General features: G+C 51.7%; 1 protein-coding gene across 1 annotated transcript in view; it reads left to right on the forward strand.

Moving 5' to 3' along the window:
- CACNA1B (calcium channel, voltage-dependent, N type, alpha 1B subunit) overlaps positions 1-16,896 on the forward strand; it is a 258,633-nt gene that overhangs the window by 119,932 nt on the left and 121,805 nt on the right. Inside the window, exons 14-18 of the mRNA XM_006900673.1 lie at positions 3,796-3,913; positions 5,754-5,821; positions 7,909-8,015; positions 15,137-15,934; positions 16,649-16,866. Coding sequence (XP_006900735.1) covers positions 3,796-3,913; positions 5,754-5,821; positions 7,909-8,015; positions 15,137-15,934; positions 16,649-16,866 — 1,309 coding nt within the window. The remainder of the gene's footprint in view (positions 1-3,795; positions 3,914-5,753; positions 5,822-7,908; positions 8,016-15,136; positions 15,935-16,648; positions 16,867-16,896) is intronic.

Here is a 16,896-nt window from a genome sequence, read left to right on the forward strand (position 1 = left end):
GTCATGTGGCCAGGTCAATGTCTTCCTTATTAGTTGGTTTAAATTGGTCAGTACTTCCAGGGTTGCATGGGTTTCCTGAAACACCTCAATTGATATTCCATCAATAACTAGGGTGCTATTTTTTGCCAATGCTGCCATTGCCCTTCACCTTCCTCCCTCAGTACTGTATCAGTTCTTTGTATCCTACTTTCTGAAATGGCTAAAAGCTGACTCATTCTTTTTGGTGTAGTAACTCTGTGTTCCATCTTCTTTTCATTCTTTTCTGCACCATTCAAGATTTTGTTCCTAGAACTTTTTAGTATTGCAACTCAAGTTTTGAATTTATTCTTCGGTTCTGTCAGCTTGAGAAAGTATCTTTTGAATGTTTTTTCTTTTTGGTTTTCTAACTCCAGTTCCTTACTCTTTTCATTATACTTTGCTTGTTTTCTTGAGCTGCCTTTTCAAATATTCTGTCCAGGACTCTCACTTCAGCATTCCTTGCACTTATTTTAGCTTCTTTCCCTTCTAGTGTTAGTTTCAGAGTCTCTTCTGACATCCATTTTGGTCTTTTCTTTCAATTTTTCCCTGTCTTTATAATGACTTTTTGTTTTCTTCATAACATTTTTATTATCACTCTACAACTTGTCCAGTATTTGTGCATTTGTGCTCATATATGTCAAATCTGTTCTTGAGATGTTTTTTAAATTCAGTTGGGATACAGTTAAGGTCATATTTTGATTGTTCTGGACTTGTTTCCATTTTCTTCGCCTTATCAGGCATATGAGTAGTTGAAGGTCTGTTCCACAGTCAGTCCCTGGGCTGGTTTTGACTGTTGATACTGAGCTTCTCCAAGGTCTCCTTCCAAATGTAGTCAATCTGATTTCTGTGTAGTCCATCGGGTGAAGTGTAGATATATATAGTTACCATTTACATGTTGTGGTGGTTTTTTTAATTTTCAGTGAATGAATCCTTGATTGTACAAAATTCTATCACTTGAAACTCAGCCTTCTGTCTGTCACAAAGACAGTATTTTCCACCTACTAATCCTTCTCATTTGTTTCTAATTTTTGCATTTCAATTACCACTTGTTATTCATGTATCTTGATTGCATGTTCTATCAATTTCAGACTTCAAAATTTGGCAAGAAATCCTTAATTTCTTCAAATTTGGCTGTTGTGGTTGGTGTATGTGAGGAGTAGTTGTATTAAATGTATGGACAACATCCTATCTACCACTTGCATCACCGTACTTTAGGATAGCTCTTGAAATGCTCTTTTTTATGGTGTGCGGTACACCATTCCTCTTCAGTTGTCATTTCTAGTGTAGGAGGTCATGGTATTTTCTGATTCAGAATGACCAATACCAGTCCATCTCAGCTGTCTTCTGCCTAGGGTGTTAATCTTTATGCATGGCATTTTATCTTTTCACAAATTCCAATTTTTCTACATTGCTACTTCATACAATTTCATATTCTAATTATTAATGGGTTTTTGCAGATGTTTCTTTTCATTTGAGTCTTGTCACAAAGTAAATAAAGGTCCTTGACTGGGTGAAAGAAAGCTTTATACCGTTGGGGCCGTTATGATGGACAGTGTTGAGGAAGCAGCAGGTGTATTGGAGTGCCTTCCAACCTGAGGGCTTACCTACTGGCACTGTACCAGACAATGCTCTTTCATTGTCTCGAGTTTGGGAAGGCCTGTTATTTCAGAAGTAACTCTGCTAAAACCTGGTGGTGTAGAGTATAACATATTAATTAGGCTACGAACAGAAATACTGGCTGTTTGAATCCATCAGTTGCTTCATAGGAGAAAAATGAACAATGTCCTCTCATAAAGGTTTATAGCCTCGGAACCCTGAGGGAGGGTTGCCAGAATCAGAATAGACTCTGCAATAGTGGTTTATCCCAGTCCTTGTGTGGGAATCGCAGAGAAGATTCTAGAAGGGTATCAAATCATTCTCTGCTCTGCAGAGGCCAAAGTGGGCAGAGGATGAGAGGAAGACCTTCCCATACTGCACCATGATTTGGGATCACCCCTTGTAGTCTTTTTGTGAAGTCTGAGAAGTCCATGGCTGATTACCTGCAAACACAGTCATAGGCAGACTTCTCATGTGCGCAGTGTGATCCAATAGTGGGCAGTTGGGACCTACCATTGTTTAGAAGGAGGGGATGGAAAATAAGTTGAAGGAAGGCAATGCATGGATAAGTAGACATGTGCACCCCGCTTTGAGCTTCCTATGGAGAGAGTGTGGACTGTGGGACCAGGAACTAGGGACTCCAGATTTAGCCACAGTATTTAATTTCTTAAAAAAAATGGTTATGTTATTTCCATTTGGAGAGATGCATGCATGAGTACTTGTTATTTTACCCGTTTAGTTTTTCATAAATAAAGATGGAAAAGTAATGTTTTGCTACCCACCTTGCTTGGGTCTACAGACCCTGCCGATGGGCCATGGCCTCAGCTGCTGGGCCCTCTCTGGGCTTCTTGTCCTTACCTTTCTGTAGGAATGACCAGGGGTCTGTGAAACTTTGCATGCTTGGCTTCTCAGTGCCAAGCTTCACTGTCGTAAGCATCCTCCTGGCCTTTGCCTGCCACGCCCCACCCCCCCGCTGGGAGGACCCTTTCCATGCTTGGTGGAAAATCTTGCACTTACTCCAGTTCATCTTTTTGTTTGTTTGTTTTTCAAAGTTTTTATTGTTGGATGCAGATGGACTTTAGATCTTGTTGAAAGCAGCCATGTCCATGGACTGCACATAGTCTTCAAAAGCAGTTACCTGTTCTTCCTGCATATCTGTGGCAACTTTATAGTCTTCAACTACACACTGTATCTGAAGCTTCTTAATTCCATATCCCACTGGTCCAAGCTGTCTGCCTGGATACTTCCGACACATTCTTCCAGTTTTGCCATGTCGGTTTCATCATCCCAAGGCTTCACAGCTAGTAAGATTGAAAACTTGGCAACAAGTGTAGTTTTTTTGGCTTTCTTTGATCCATACTGTGCATGATGTTCTTCTCTTAGCTTCTTTGTTTCCTCACTTTCCTCCTCAGATCCACAGAGATCAATGTCGTTGTCACCTATACTGTCTGCAGCTCCACTTCCTGTGGTATCTTCCACATCAGCAGGGCCATACTTGCCCAATGCTTTCTTCTCCCCTGGCAGGCTGGCCTTTTCCTTCTTGTAAGATTTGATGTAATTATACCAATCTAGGTGTGACACAGTTCGACAGGTGAGGGGCTGGAAATGGCTTCAAACACTACCACATCTGCTTGCAATGGCACATGCCCCTCGATGTAACTCTTGTCGCCCAGGTAATCATTGAGGACCTGGAGGCCAGCGGCAGTCTTGAGGTCTCTGAAGCCTATGATATCAGCTGTTTGTAGAGCTGGGTGGCAGCAGAGGCCAAAAGAAGGAAGTTGGCCCCAAGCACTCAAAAGGGGGGCGGGGGGAAGCCCAGTTCATAATTTTTAAGGCCCAACCCTGCTCAGCAGCTGTGTCTTGAAAGTCTTCCTGGAGAACACTGTGCCATAAGCAGTCTCCCCCAGAGGCCCCGTGTGTGTGTGTGTGTGTGTGTGTAGATATGCCCTGTGTCATGGGATGCTGTCTGGCCTCCACTCTGTGTGCCCGTGTGCATGCACGCGTGTACATATGTTCATGCTTATGTGCCTACATGTCCGTGCACATGTGTCTCCCTGTGTGTGTTTCTGTGTGCGTGTGTACATATGTTCATGTTTATGTGTCTCCCTGTGTGTGTGTATCCATGTACTGTGCACAGAGGGGGAAGCAAGGTGGGCATGCACCATGCTCTTTTCCACACAGATCCTGACTGGGGAGGACTGGAATGCAGTGATGTATCATGGCATCGAGTCACAAGGTGGGGTCAGCAAAGGCATGTTCTCATCCTTTTACTTCATCGTCCTGACGCTGTTTGGAAATTGTATCCTTTGATGGACCGTCTTTCTAGGGTGCTTTGGTCACTTGGCAAGCTTCTCAGTAAGCACAGAGGTGTGCTCTCAAGCTGTCATTAGTTGGAAGGAGACGCAGGAAGCTCCTAGGGATATACAGGGGCAGTGGGTTCTTCTCAACTTTCGTAGAACTGAGTAATTACGTTTAAGCACTGGGCTTTAAAAACCATCCTGCTGATGGGGTTACACTTGAGGGAGGTGTTAGGGTGACTGGGTGACTGTGGAGATGCCTCCTTGTGGGTGATGCCTGCCCTGCTGGACAAGCCATGCCGAGAAGGACCAGCTCCAGGGCACCTGAAGGCAGAATTGGAGTGGCTCATGACTTTGCAGGGTGCAGAGAGTATGAGGTAGGTCCTGGTGAGGGTTTGTCCAGGCTCAGACAGACACGGGTACCTGGGAGACTATTGAAGCCAATTTGGTCCTCTCTAGGTCTGGCTCCCTGGCCTGAAGCCTGGCATGCCTAGGGGACCCTGAGACCAGGAACACCCTCTTTGGGACCATGTGGCAGAACATCCTATGGGAAGTGGTTAAGCTTGTTCTGCAGACTGATACCTTCTGGGTGCCCCATCTGTCCATCTTTCTCTCTTGGGTGAGCCCAGAGGCTTCCAGCCTATAATCCCTCTCTGCCCCCCTGTTCTAACCACAGACACTCTGATGAGAAGCCGCAGGCCTGGGCCTCTTGGGACGATGCATACTTCTCAGGACACAGAGTGTGAAGTCAGGAGAGGAGACTTGAGGGCCTGATGAGCCAGCCTTGCTTTGGAGAAGAGGGTTGGGTTGAGCTGGTGCAGGAGGATGTGGACATGCTTAGAGACAGTCAGTTGGCAGGAAGCTGGAAGGTTGCTCAGATGGGAGCCAGGGCTAGATGCCACTTCAGTGCAGTTAAGCCTGGGGCCACCCACTTGGGCCAGGAGAGTGACTTTTACCTGTCCCTGGTATGCAGCTTCCTTCTTGGTTCTGAAGGGTGTGATCTTGTCATTAGGCCTTTGAGGGTGGGTGTCCGTGCCTGTGGACAGTGTCTGGGCCATTGCAGACTTGTGAGTCCTGGGTAGAACAGGGAGCCAACAGCTTATCATGGTGGCTTACACAGAATACACCCCAGAGCCATGGAGAGTGCAGCCTCAGCAGCAAGGTCATATCTGGGGACCTTGGTATCGGTCTGGTCCTGTGGGTGCAGACTCCTTGGATTATTCGAACTGAGGATGATTACAGGGACTGGGCAGGGGAATGCCTGCAGAGCAAGCTTTGCTGCTCAGTGATGGGGTATGTCATGAAGATCACAGCAGAATATTCCTGCTTTGGGGCCCTCCCTGATACTTCTTCTTCCCCAAGGGCCTGGGGTGTTGCTGGCCAATGGCAGGCTGTCAGGATTTATGTCCACTGCATAACCGAGCATGTCCATGACGACACATATCAGGGGAGCTTGCCCCTCGAGTCCACCCCTTGGGAAGAGGAGAATGGTGAGGGTTACAGAGAAAAACTATTAAAGTGTCTGCAGCCTTGGCCCCAGTTCTTTCCATAAGGCAGAGATGACCGGGCCACATGGAGCTGGTCAGGGAGAGAATGGGAGACTTCCATGGTGGCTCCTAAGGGTGGCTCTTGTGAGCAGCGAGGAGGGTGGACGTCATGAAACAAAGGGCCAGGAAAGTGGGTGACCAGAGGCTTGGAGGCAGATGGGATTCTGGGGACACTGAGGAAGGATGCTGGAGGCTTGTGGGGATGGAGTGTTGGAGGTCTTCTTTTCTGTAGGGAAAGTGGCTGTTGAGAAGAGTGTGGGCAATGAGTAGCCTTTCCTTAGCCAGAGCCACCTAGACACCCTACTCAATGTCTTCCTGGCCATTGCAGTGGACAACTTAGCTAATGCTCAGGAGCTAACCAAGGTATGTAGTAGGTAGGGAAGCCACCTTGAGGTCAAGTGTGTGTGTGTGTGTGTGTGTGTGAGAGAGAGACAGAGATAGGGGTGGGGAGGTCCATCCATTCGCATGGGAGGTCTCTGGGGTGTGGGGTGGGGTGTGGGGTTGTGCATGCGCATGTGTATGGGGGGCAGGTCCATATCATTGATTACTGCAGCCCAAGTGCTGGGGTGGAGGAGTGGAGATGGACAGGGTGGTGGCAGCCCAGGTGGTGGATCCACATGTTAAGGCTGGAGGTGCAGAACCATGAGAAGAGCCTAGTCCTTAGAGGATTTTATACAACCTCTGTTGAAGGGGTTTATGGAAGGTTCTTCATGGGTGGTGTTTGGGGAGCTCATAGAGACCCCTTGTCAGGCGGGCAGACTCTCCAAGAATCACTGTTTAGGAGGTGTGGTCTGAGCATGAAGAAGGAGGTGGTCAGAGATGCAGCTGGCGGCAGATCTGTGGTCAGTGCAGGTTTAGAGGGAGAGGTTCTGCAAAATGAAAGGAACAGGAGGAGGCTTCTCAGGAACTCCCAGCTCTGAAAACCTACATTGCAGAGAGGGAACACCTGTGAGACCTGGGCACTAAGAGACATCTGTGCATGTTCTGGGGGTTGACAGCTGTGTGAGACTCAGGTTGGGAGAGGAGACAGGTGTGTGAGTCCCTGGCAAGAGGAGGGGACAGCTTTGGGAATCCTGTTGGGAAGAGGGGACAGTTGTGTGAGTCTCTGGTAAGAAGAGGGGACAACTGTGTGGGTCCCTGGTAAGAAGAGGGGACAGGTATGTGGGTCCCTGGTGGGAAGAGGAAACAGTTGTGTGGGAGGAGGGGACAGCTGTGTGTGTCCCCTGTGGGAGGAGAGGACAGGTATGTGAGTCTCAGGTTGAGAGGAAGGGACAGCTGTGTGAGTCCTTTTGGGAGGAGGGGACAGGTGTGTGAGTCCCTAGTGGGAGAAGATGGCTGTGTGTTCTCTCAGGTTGAAGGGGCAGTCTTGGGTGTCCCAGGCAGGACAGAAGCCCTGGGGATCATCCTCGTGTAAGTGCTGGCTTCCAGCAGTCCTTGGACCCAGGGGGGGACTTTCAGCAGCCTGGCTACTGCTGTGCCCCCTCCTTGTTATCTGTGAGCATCGTCACTAGTCTCATCCATGAGCCAGGGCATCTGTGCTGTGCCTCCCGGTGACACTGCTGTCCCCTCCTAGTCCCCTTCCCTGAAGCTGTGTCGCAGTGCTTCCAAGGCTGCGTGACTCATGGGTTCCTGGCTAGTGCCAGGCAGCCTGGCGGTGGCTGCAGTGGTGGTGTGCTTGTCCAGATCAGCGCCCCTTGGGTGTGGACGAAGTTGCAGCCTTGTCTCAGTATTCAGTGTGTGTGTGCTGCAAGCCTAGGCATACTTGTGCGTGAACATTTGTGTACAACTTCTGTATGCTGTCCTTCCCTGCACACAGCTGTGTAGGTGTCTGTTGCTGGACATGTCCACCAACCAGGACCCAGGCTCCCAGGTGCAAGGCTCCTAGGCCTTCTGTATTCTGGAGCTGAAATGGGCTCGGGCATCCCTAGCAAGGCCATTCAGATGGTTTCCAGAGCAACTAGAATCTCAGGACACTGTGAGGAAGCCTCCAGGTAGAGCCATGGCCCACCATGTGCCTGCAGCTGGCCTGTGGACTCTGGACTCCCTCCACTCGCCCCTGCCCTCTTTGCTGAAGTAATTGTTGATGGTGCTGTGCAGACTAGGTGGAAGCAAGGGGCGCTGGGTTTGGGATTGATACGTCTGAGTTGCTGTGGGACACACAAATGATAGGATACTGGAAGCTGGAGTTGGGGAGTCAGGCAGAAGCCTGGGTTGTGTATGGCTGGGCACACCTGCTGAGGATATGGGTTTATGAAGGTGCGGTGAAGCCTCAGGCTGTGTGCCTCTGGTTGGGGCTCTCGCGGCTGCTTCTAGGTGGCTGTGGGAAGCCCATACAATCCTAAGAGCCCGCTTCCAGGTCTGACAGCTGCAAGGACTGAGGACCAGCACAAGAGGTCAGAGTGCTGGGCCGGTACCAGGCTGGGTCACTGCAGCTTTCTGTCCTCCCATAGGATGAAGAAGAGATGGAAGAGGCAGCCAACCAGAAGCTTGCTCTGCAGAAGGCCAAAGAAGTGGCCGAAGTTAGTCCTATGTCTGCTGCAAACATCTCCATCGCCGCGTAAGGCCCTTGAGAGAGTACTGGGCGGGGGCTGGCCCTCCACAGGTCTCTGCCAAGGGCCCCACTAGAGGGCATAGACCACCTAGGCCAGAGCCTTTCCCCAGTGTGGACCTCAGCTTTCCTAACCCGAAGGGACCAATGTGTGAAGGGCCTCCAGGGCAGGCTGTTTGGGCCTCACACTTAGTGGGCAGTGCTTGTTGTGAGCATCCAGTCCCCTGGACAGGTGCCTGGCAGAGCCCAGCAGGACTGGACTTCTCTCCTGTGTGAGCCCTGGTATTGGTTTGGGTGAGTGGGAGCTGTGGACAGTTGTGGTGAGTGTGACTTAGGCCATTTTGGAGTGTGTCTTTTCAGCCAAGGAATGATAGGCAGTGCCTCAGTGACCCATGAGGTGTAGCAGCTTCCCAGATGATTGTCTATCTGGATGTTGGGACAGAAGCTGAAGGCTGTGGGGATGCTCTGTAGGGGAGATCTAGAGTCCCAGGAGAGCTCCCCAACAAAGGCCGAGGGCTGCAGCAGGGGGCACAGTCATCATGGAGTGGACATCTGGAGGTGACAGAAAGATCTGGTCCAGAGCAGCCTCAGAGGAGATGCTTCCTGCTTGAGTTGCACTCTGACTCAGGCCATGTACAATCTCAGCTATAACTCCATCTTCTAGATCCCTGGACACCCTGGCTCTGTCAAAGGCCTTGGCTATTGTGGGCCCTATCGAAGGCCCCTGGGCACTGTGGGCATGCACCATCTGAGCCCTGGGCACTGTGGACATGCACCGTCAGAGCCTTGGGCTCTGTGGGCTCAGTTTGAACCCTGGGGACTGTGGGCTCTGTCTGAGTCCTGAGCAGTGTGGGCTCCATCTGAGGCAATGACACTGTGAATTCCATGTTCTGGGTCCCTGACACCATGGGCTCCACACTCAACAGTGGACCTGTGCCTTTGTGAACAGAGTGGTCACTGTGTCTGGAATGACCATCAACAAGCCTGTGTGTGGTGTTTCTGTTGGGAGCGTGTGTGTGTGCGTGCGTACGTGTGTGTGCGCGCACTGACATGGTGCGACCCTGACATCTATGTCTTTTTTGCTTCCACTGCGTGTCTGTGTGCATGTGTGTTAGCATGTGAGTGTGTGCGCGTAATAGTATATTTGTGTGAATAAATGTGTGTGCATGCATGTGTGATTATGGGAGTGTGCATATTTGTGAGTGAGTTTGTACATATGTGATTATGTATGTTAGGCTGTAATAGTGTGTATAGTTACATGTGTGAATGTGTGTGTGAGGGTGGCTGTGTGTGCACATGTGTGAATGTGGGCATGTGTATGCTGATGTGTATGTATTAGCACGAAAGTGTACAGATGTGTGAGTGTATGTGCATGTGACTGTACATGAGTAAAGATATGTGTGAGTGTATATAGATGTGTGTGTATGTGTGTATTAATGTGCATATGAATGTACATGAGTGTGGGTTTGTGTGTGTGAGAGTGTGCATGTGACAATGTGGTTATGTGTGAGTGTGTGTATGTGCATTGGATATATGGATGTGTGGATGGTGTTAACATGTGTAAGAATGTATAGGTAGATATGTGTGTGAGTGTGCATATGAATGTATGTATGTATGAGCATGCGTGAGTATACCTGAGGTGTGGATGAACATCTGTGTGGATGTGTAGGTGCATGTGTGCATGAGTATATGTGTTAGTGTGCATGTCCGTTTGTGTAAGAGGGTGTGTCGATGAGAGTGTGCATTTGTGTGTAGGAATGAGTGCATATATGAGTTCATGTGTATGGGTGTGTAGGTGGACACTTGTGTGTGAGTTGCATGAGTAAGTACATGTACAGGTGCACATGAATGTATGCATGTGTGAATGCGTGCTTGTGTATATGAGTCAGTGCATATATGTAATAATATATACACATGTGGGTGTGTGTATGGATGACTGGATGAGTATGTGTATAATGTAGACGTGTGTATAAATGCGTGTGAACATGTCCTTGTGTGAATGTGTATATGAGTGTGTGGGTATGTGCATGAATGTGTGTGAGTGTGCATATGGAGGTATATATGAATGCCTGTGTGAGTGTGGGCATGCATAATGTATGTGTTTGTCTATGAATATATCCTTGTGTGTATGTATATATATGAGTGTGTGCATATGTACTTGAATTATGTGAACTTGTGCTTGAGTGTGCATGTGGATGTGCATATGAGTGCCTGTGTGTGTCCTCATGTGAATGTGTGCATGTGTATATGAGTCTGTGTGTGTTTCAATGTGCATGTGTGTATGAGTGCCTGTGTGTATGTGTGTATGAGCATGTGTGTGCATAATGTGTGGCTGTATGTATGAATGCATGTGTGTGTACATCCTCGTGTGATTGTGTGTGAATCTGTGTATGCGTGTGTTTGAATGTGCATGTGTGTATGAGTATTTGCATGCATAAAGTGTGGCTGTGTGTAAGAATGCATATATATGTCCTCATGTGTGTGCGTGAATCTGTGTACATGTGTGTATAAGTATGTGTGCACATAATATGTGGCTGTGTGTAAGAATGCATATGTGAGTATGTTCTTGTGTGAGTGTGTGCACGAATCTATGTGGGTGTGTTTGTGCATGTGTGTATGAGTGTGCATAACGTGTGGCTCTGTGTATGAATGCGTGTGTATGTTCTCATGTGTGTGCATGTATCTGTGCATGTATGTATGAGTGCCTGTGTGAGTTGCACAGAGCTGTCTCTCCCTGCCAAGTGGTTGCTCCCTACATAGGTGTCCACAGAGGACAGCAGCTTGTCTCTGAGCTGAACAGGAGACACTGGCCTTCTGGCTGCCTGGGGTGGGAGGACTGTGGAGATCTGTGGACTCGGCAGTTGTGTCATGGCTGTCAGTGTTTGTTGTTTATTGTTGTATAGTTGATTGGTTGTTTGGAGGTTTGAGTTAGCTGGCTGCTTAGTTGCTGCTGATTGGCTGTGTGCCTTCATGTGGCCATCACCAAGTGCTGCCAGGCAAGATGGACCCTGCAGTTGCTGGGGCAGCAGGTAACAACTGACCTGTCCAGCTCCCAGCTACCATGGCTGTGGATTTGTTTAGCATTACCCTTCTCTCAGGAGGAGCCTTGCTCCTGCCAGTGTCGCTGCTTCTCTGAGTGTCCTGTGTGCCAGAAGGGAGGAGAGGGCTCACTGTGGCCAGCCTGCTGGGAGGGGCTGAGCCCCTCCTGTTCCTGATCCCGATCTTTGCCCGGAACACCTGTCTACAGGAGCTGGTCTCCTGGCAAATCCTTCAGGCCCAGCCTTGTGGACCAAGAAGCCTAGGCTCTGCTGAGCTGTTGCTGACTATGGCCTGCCTCGGGGGGCGCTGTCCCCAGTACCACCACCTTGGATACCTGCTGTTGGCTTGCCACCATGCTCACTCTTCTGCAGAGGATGACTCTTCTTTGCTCCTGGGATTAGGTCCTCATAGCCTCAGAGTGTCCCTTGCAATAAACTAAGATGGACGCCACCAGCTCACTCCAGTTTCCACCCGGCATGCGGCAGTCGGCTTGGGGCAACCTGGATTTGTTTTGGGGTTGGTCCCAGAGGTTCTTCTTCTGCTCCACCCTTAGGCTGGCTTGAGACCTTCCTAGCTCTACCTAGAGTGTGGCTTTGAGCATTCCAGGGGAATGGCAGATCTAATCTGACTAGAGACACTTTGGGAAGCGGCCCGACAGGGCAAGGGAAGGGTGGAGCCTGTGCCCCAGGCATGTGGAATGAGGCCTCTGTCTCAGGTGTGCAGGGCAGCATCTGTGTCTCAGGTGTTTATTGGGAGGTCTCTATCCCAGCTGTGCAGAGTAGCATGTGTGTCCCAGGTGTGCAGGGCAGATTCTACATCCCAGGTACATGGGGCATGATCTATGTTCTAGGTGGGACCAGGTCTCCGGGCTCCATGCTGCTCTCTGTCTGTCTGCCTGTGCTGGGAGTGGGCCTTGGCATCTCTCTGTCTGCCTGTCTTTTAGACCTGCTGGTTGGGCTGACAGGGCTGACTCTGTATCAGGGAGCAAGACAGGACCCTTTGGCCCTTGGCTGTTCTCCTCGGAACATCTACAAAGACCAGGAGAACCACCTCAGTACCCCGGAGCCAACTGTCTGCCTGGCAGGAGGCAAGCAGGTGCCCAGTGAATGCATAGACACTCACACTGGTGTGTGCATACACCTAGAGGTACCAGCACACATCCACTCATTTATCCCAACACCCTTCCACCATGTATTGATGAACACATGCACCCCCTGGAACACAGGTGCACGTACATGAACACATATACTCACAGACAAACACACGGGACACACATGTACACAGGACACAGCACATACTCACACACTTGCACATACATAATTAATATACTTGCCCACACTGATACATGGCCATGCACACATGTGCATAGTCACACACAGACACATGCACACGCGTACATGCAGGCACACACAGAACACGCTGGCACATATGAACATTCACATAAGCGTCCAGCACACAGCTGTACATGCATGTACATACATCAGCACACAGACACAAATACACACACTAGGACACACACAAATGATTATGTATACACAGCCTCACACACTCCTGCTCACAGTTGTGCACACTCACACAGAGGTGCAGTCTTGCGCACACATGCACATAGCACACTCACACACAGACACACATGCATGTACACCCTTCTGACACACACACACACACACACACACACACACACACGCCCATAAGGGCATACACATGAGTTGCAGGAAAAGTAGGAGTGTGTGTGTGAAGGCTCCTCCAAGCCCGTGCTTGGCTCCAGCTGCTCCAGGTCTCCCTGCACTCATCCTCGTCTTCCTCTTCTGGAAGACAAACGGTGACCTTTGCCCTTGACAGCTCATGATCTGGAGGAGTGCTGACAGGACACACACGGATGCCTGCTGCACCCACGCCGGCCCTCTCGTGTCTCTCCGCTGTCTCTGGTTTCTCACTTTTGTTTTGTTTTGTTTCTTGCATGTGCAGTTTTGTAAAGCAAACTCGAGGTACTGTATCTCGCAGCTCATCCGTCTCCAGCGTAAACTCACCGTGAGTCGCTCTGTTACAATCCCCACCGTGGCTTCATGATAACTACACACCAGCACCCTCCACTCCTAACCTAACTCTGCTTGCTCCTCAAGTCATCGCTTCACAGGCAGCTCTAAGGGGGGCCTCTCCGAAGCAGAGCAGGGGAGCAGGCCCTGTCCTGGTGCCTGGCCCCGAACTACACTGTGCCAGGCTCCTGGTTTCTGTCTGGTGTCTGCTGTCTGTCTGCATGCTCTGGGTCTCAAGTGCACTCACTCTGAGCAGCCTGCTCAGCTATTACTGTTTCCTCAGGATCCTGTGACACTGAAATTCTGTCCCCGTGGCAGGACCCTGGAGACAGGGTGGGGAGCAAGGACAGCTCACAGCTGTGTGTGCAAAATTCAACGAGGATGTTGAATAGTTGAATAGAGTTGCTAGTGGGAGGAGCTGAGGTGCAGGGCTGAGGACATAGGGATAGGATGTGGATAAATCTTGAAGAGGAGGAGGTGGGAATGTGGGGACAGGGACACAGAGATGGGGTGGGTACACCCTAATGGGGAGGAGATGGGAAATCAAGGACACGGGGACATGAGGACAAGGACACAGGGATGGGATGTGGATGGACCCTGATGGAAGAGATGACAAGGACATTAGGGCAGGGTTGGAGTGGACCTGAAAAGGGCATGGAACAAGGATGAATGGATGGACCTTGTCAGTGAGGAGATGGGGATGGGATGACAAGACACATGGTTAGGGTGTAGATGCACCTAAAAAGAACATGGGGACAAGTGTGGATGGACCTGGCAGTGACTTGGAGATGTGAATGTCAGGACTGGGACAAGTGTGATTGAACCAAAGGACATGGAGGTAGGGACATGGAGATGAGAACATGGGCACTAGTGTGGACAGACCCTGAGACACAGGGTCCCTGAGAAGAGACAAGATCGTGAGGAGGGGTACATGAAGGGACTGGCTGTCTTTGCCAGACTATTCAGTGTTGTGTCTATTACTGTGAGTCTTGGTCCTGGGGAGGACTGAGATGGCTGTAACCTTTGCTCCCATGCCCAGCTGATAGCTGGACTCCTGTACTGTGTGGCCCCTGAAACAGGGCAGGCTACTCTGGGAAGGGGACAGTACCATGGACGCATGTCTGCCACACACACAGACTTCATCTCCAGACAACTGCTCTGGCCACTATGTAGTCTATTGTGGGGGTTTGAGTTGGGGCCTCTGAGGGTCATGGGGGCACCCACACCTTGGAATTTCCCTCTGCCATGACAGACCCTTTGTTTGGCTCCTTTGAGGAGGATGGCAGTGGTGCCTGGTGCCTATACCTGGTCTGCCTTCTCACTGGGCTCCCAGTCAGAGGCCTACCTGTTTCTCCGCTCACTGATGCTGCCCAGCGGACTGTTGTCTGCAGGACTGAGCCCTGCCTACTCTGGTGTCTGTACAGGCCATGAGGACCGGCTCCCTCAGGCACTTGGTGGCCTGGAGTTCAGTCCTCGGCATGAGCCCCCCCTTCCCTCTGTGTGTCTGGTTCTGGCCCAGTCACTACCCTGAGGGCCTAGGAACTGGGAATTTGTGAGGTTCTGAGCACATGAGGCTCATGGCCAGTCTCCTGTGTGACTGACCGTTGACCCCATCCTTGGTGCAGGAGTTCAGGAGATTAAGGGTTACTCTGGCCCTCACAGGATTAGTGTGGCTGAGACCAGTGAGGGCAGGGACACCTGCCACACGCAGAGGGCACAGGTTCCCCATGCCATGTTGCACAGCTAGGAGCAGAAACTTGGTATTAAGCCTGACCACAGGTGCAGATGGTCAGGTGCCCATTATTAGATGCTGTCGCCGCCCATGTTCCCCTTGTCCTGCCTACATCCCCTCCATGCCGCACCCTCCCAGCCCTAATGCCTCTGCTGGAACACCCTGATCCTCCACACCCTGAGGCTGGGTCTCGGGGCTCCCTGCTCCTCTGGTGTCCACTCTTCATCCCTCCATTGCCGTGTGTCCATCTGTGGCTGTCCCCTGTGAGGCAGACAGGTGGGGGAGCAGGCAGGCCAGGGGTTGCTTACCTCTGCCTGTCCCCACAGCAGGCAGCAGAACTCAGCCAAGGCCCGGTCTGTGTGGGAGCAGCGGGCCAGCCAGCTTCGGCTACAGAACCTGCGGGCCAGCTGTGAGGCCCTGTACAACGAGATGGACCCCGAGGAGCGGCTGCACTATGCCACCACACGCCACCTGCGACCTGACATGAAGACTCACCTGGACCGGCCTCTGGTGGTGGAACCTGGCCGGGAAGGCCCACGGGAGGGCCCTGAGCCCACTGAGCCTGCCCGGCCACCATCTGGCCCGGCCACCGACGGCCCTGACCCTCCCCGACGACACCATCGCCACCGTGACAAGGACAAGCCTCCCGTAGTATCAGGTGCAGAGCAGGACAAGCCTGAGGCTCCCAAAGGCGAGAATGGAGAGGCAGGGCCCCGAGAGGAGCGGCCCCGGCTGCATCGCAGCCACAGCAAGGAACCCTCGGGGCCTCGGGAGGGTAGGAGTGAGCGACCCCGAGGCCCAGGCCCAGAGGGCACTGGCCGGCGCCACCATCGGAGAGGATCCCCCGAGGAGATGACTGAGAAGGAACCCCGACGCCACCACACCCACCGCCATGCATCAGACCAGGCCCGGGAGGGCGCCGGAACCAAGGGTGAGCGGCGGACACGGCACCGTGGGGGGCCCCGGGCTGGATCCCGAGAAGGAGAGGGCACGGAGGACCCGCCCCGGCGACACCGAGTGCGACACAAAGTGCTGTCCAAGCATGACTCCCTGGACAAGGAGGCCGCAGACAAAGAGGGCGAGAACCTAGACAAGGACAAGGAACTCCGGAATCACCAGCCCAAGTGAGTGACCAGTGGGTGGTACTGGGATCCATGGAGGGCAGACTCAGGTGATGCTGGCTGGCCGAGGTGGGCGATGTCCACAGGTCTGGGTGGAGGCCTGCGGCTGTGTCCTGTTTATATCTAGCCTCACTGACTATGGCTTGGTGTCTGAAGGGGGCACTCCCACCACACAGGGCTGACGTCCACGCTGTGAGGGAGGGGGTGACGGGAAGTGGCCAGTAGGTTTGAAAGAACCCAGGGAAGAGAGGTTTGGGAGAAATCAGGATGGACTGAGGACACATATTGTCTTGGGAGGGCTGGGAGAGGGAGGTGTGAGAGGCCAAGGGAAGGGAGGTAGATAGAAAAGGCAGGAGGCCTGCGGCCTGAGAGCAGGCTGTGAGGGGTCACAGGGAGATGATGGGCAAAGCCTGTGTGCTTGGATCTGGGCAGCCAGGAACCCGTTTCCACATACTGTCTGGTATATCTGGCAGGGGAGAAACAGACCTCAGCCGTGTTGCCTTCACGCACAGCTCTGTGCTGGGCTCCAGCCCACAGGCCCAAGCGTCTATGTAGACACCAGTCTTGCTTGGTATAGAGTCAGGGTGACAGATGAGGCCGGCCCATCCCTGCCTTCCAGACCCAAAATCCCCTTACTCTGTGTGGAGTAGACAGTGGAGTCTGGCAGACAGGTCAGGTTCAGGGCTGTGCCAACTCTGCCTGTGTGTTGGGTTGCAGGGATCCTCACTGTGATGTGGAGGCCCGTGGGCTGCTGGGCTTGGGCCCTGTGCACACACTGCCCACCACCTGTCTCCAGAAGGTGGAGGAGCAGCCCGAGGATGCGGACAATCAGCGGAATGTCACGCGGATGGGCAGTCAGCCCTCCGAACCAAGCACAGCCGTGCTCATCCCGGTGACTCTGATGGGCCCCCCAGCGGAGACCACCAGCGTGCCCAGTGAGTGTCTCCCTGCACTAGTGGGTGGTC

The sequence above is a fragment of the Elephantulus edwardii genome, unplaced genomic scaffold, assembly GCF_000299155.1.
Source record: "Elephantulus edwardii isolate Elephantulus edwardi_28Jun2011 unplaced genomic scaffold, EleEdw1.0 scaffold00289, whole genome shotgun sequence".
In the NCBI taxonomy this organism is placed as follows: Eukaryota; Metazoa; Chordata; class Mammalia; order Macroscelidea; family Macroscelididae; genus Elephantulus; species Elephantulus edwardii.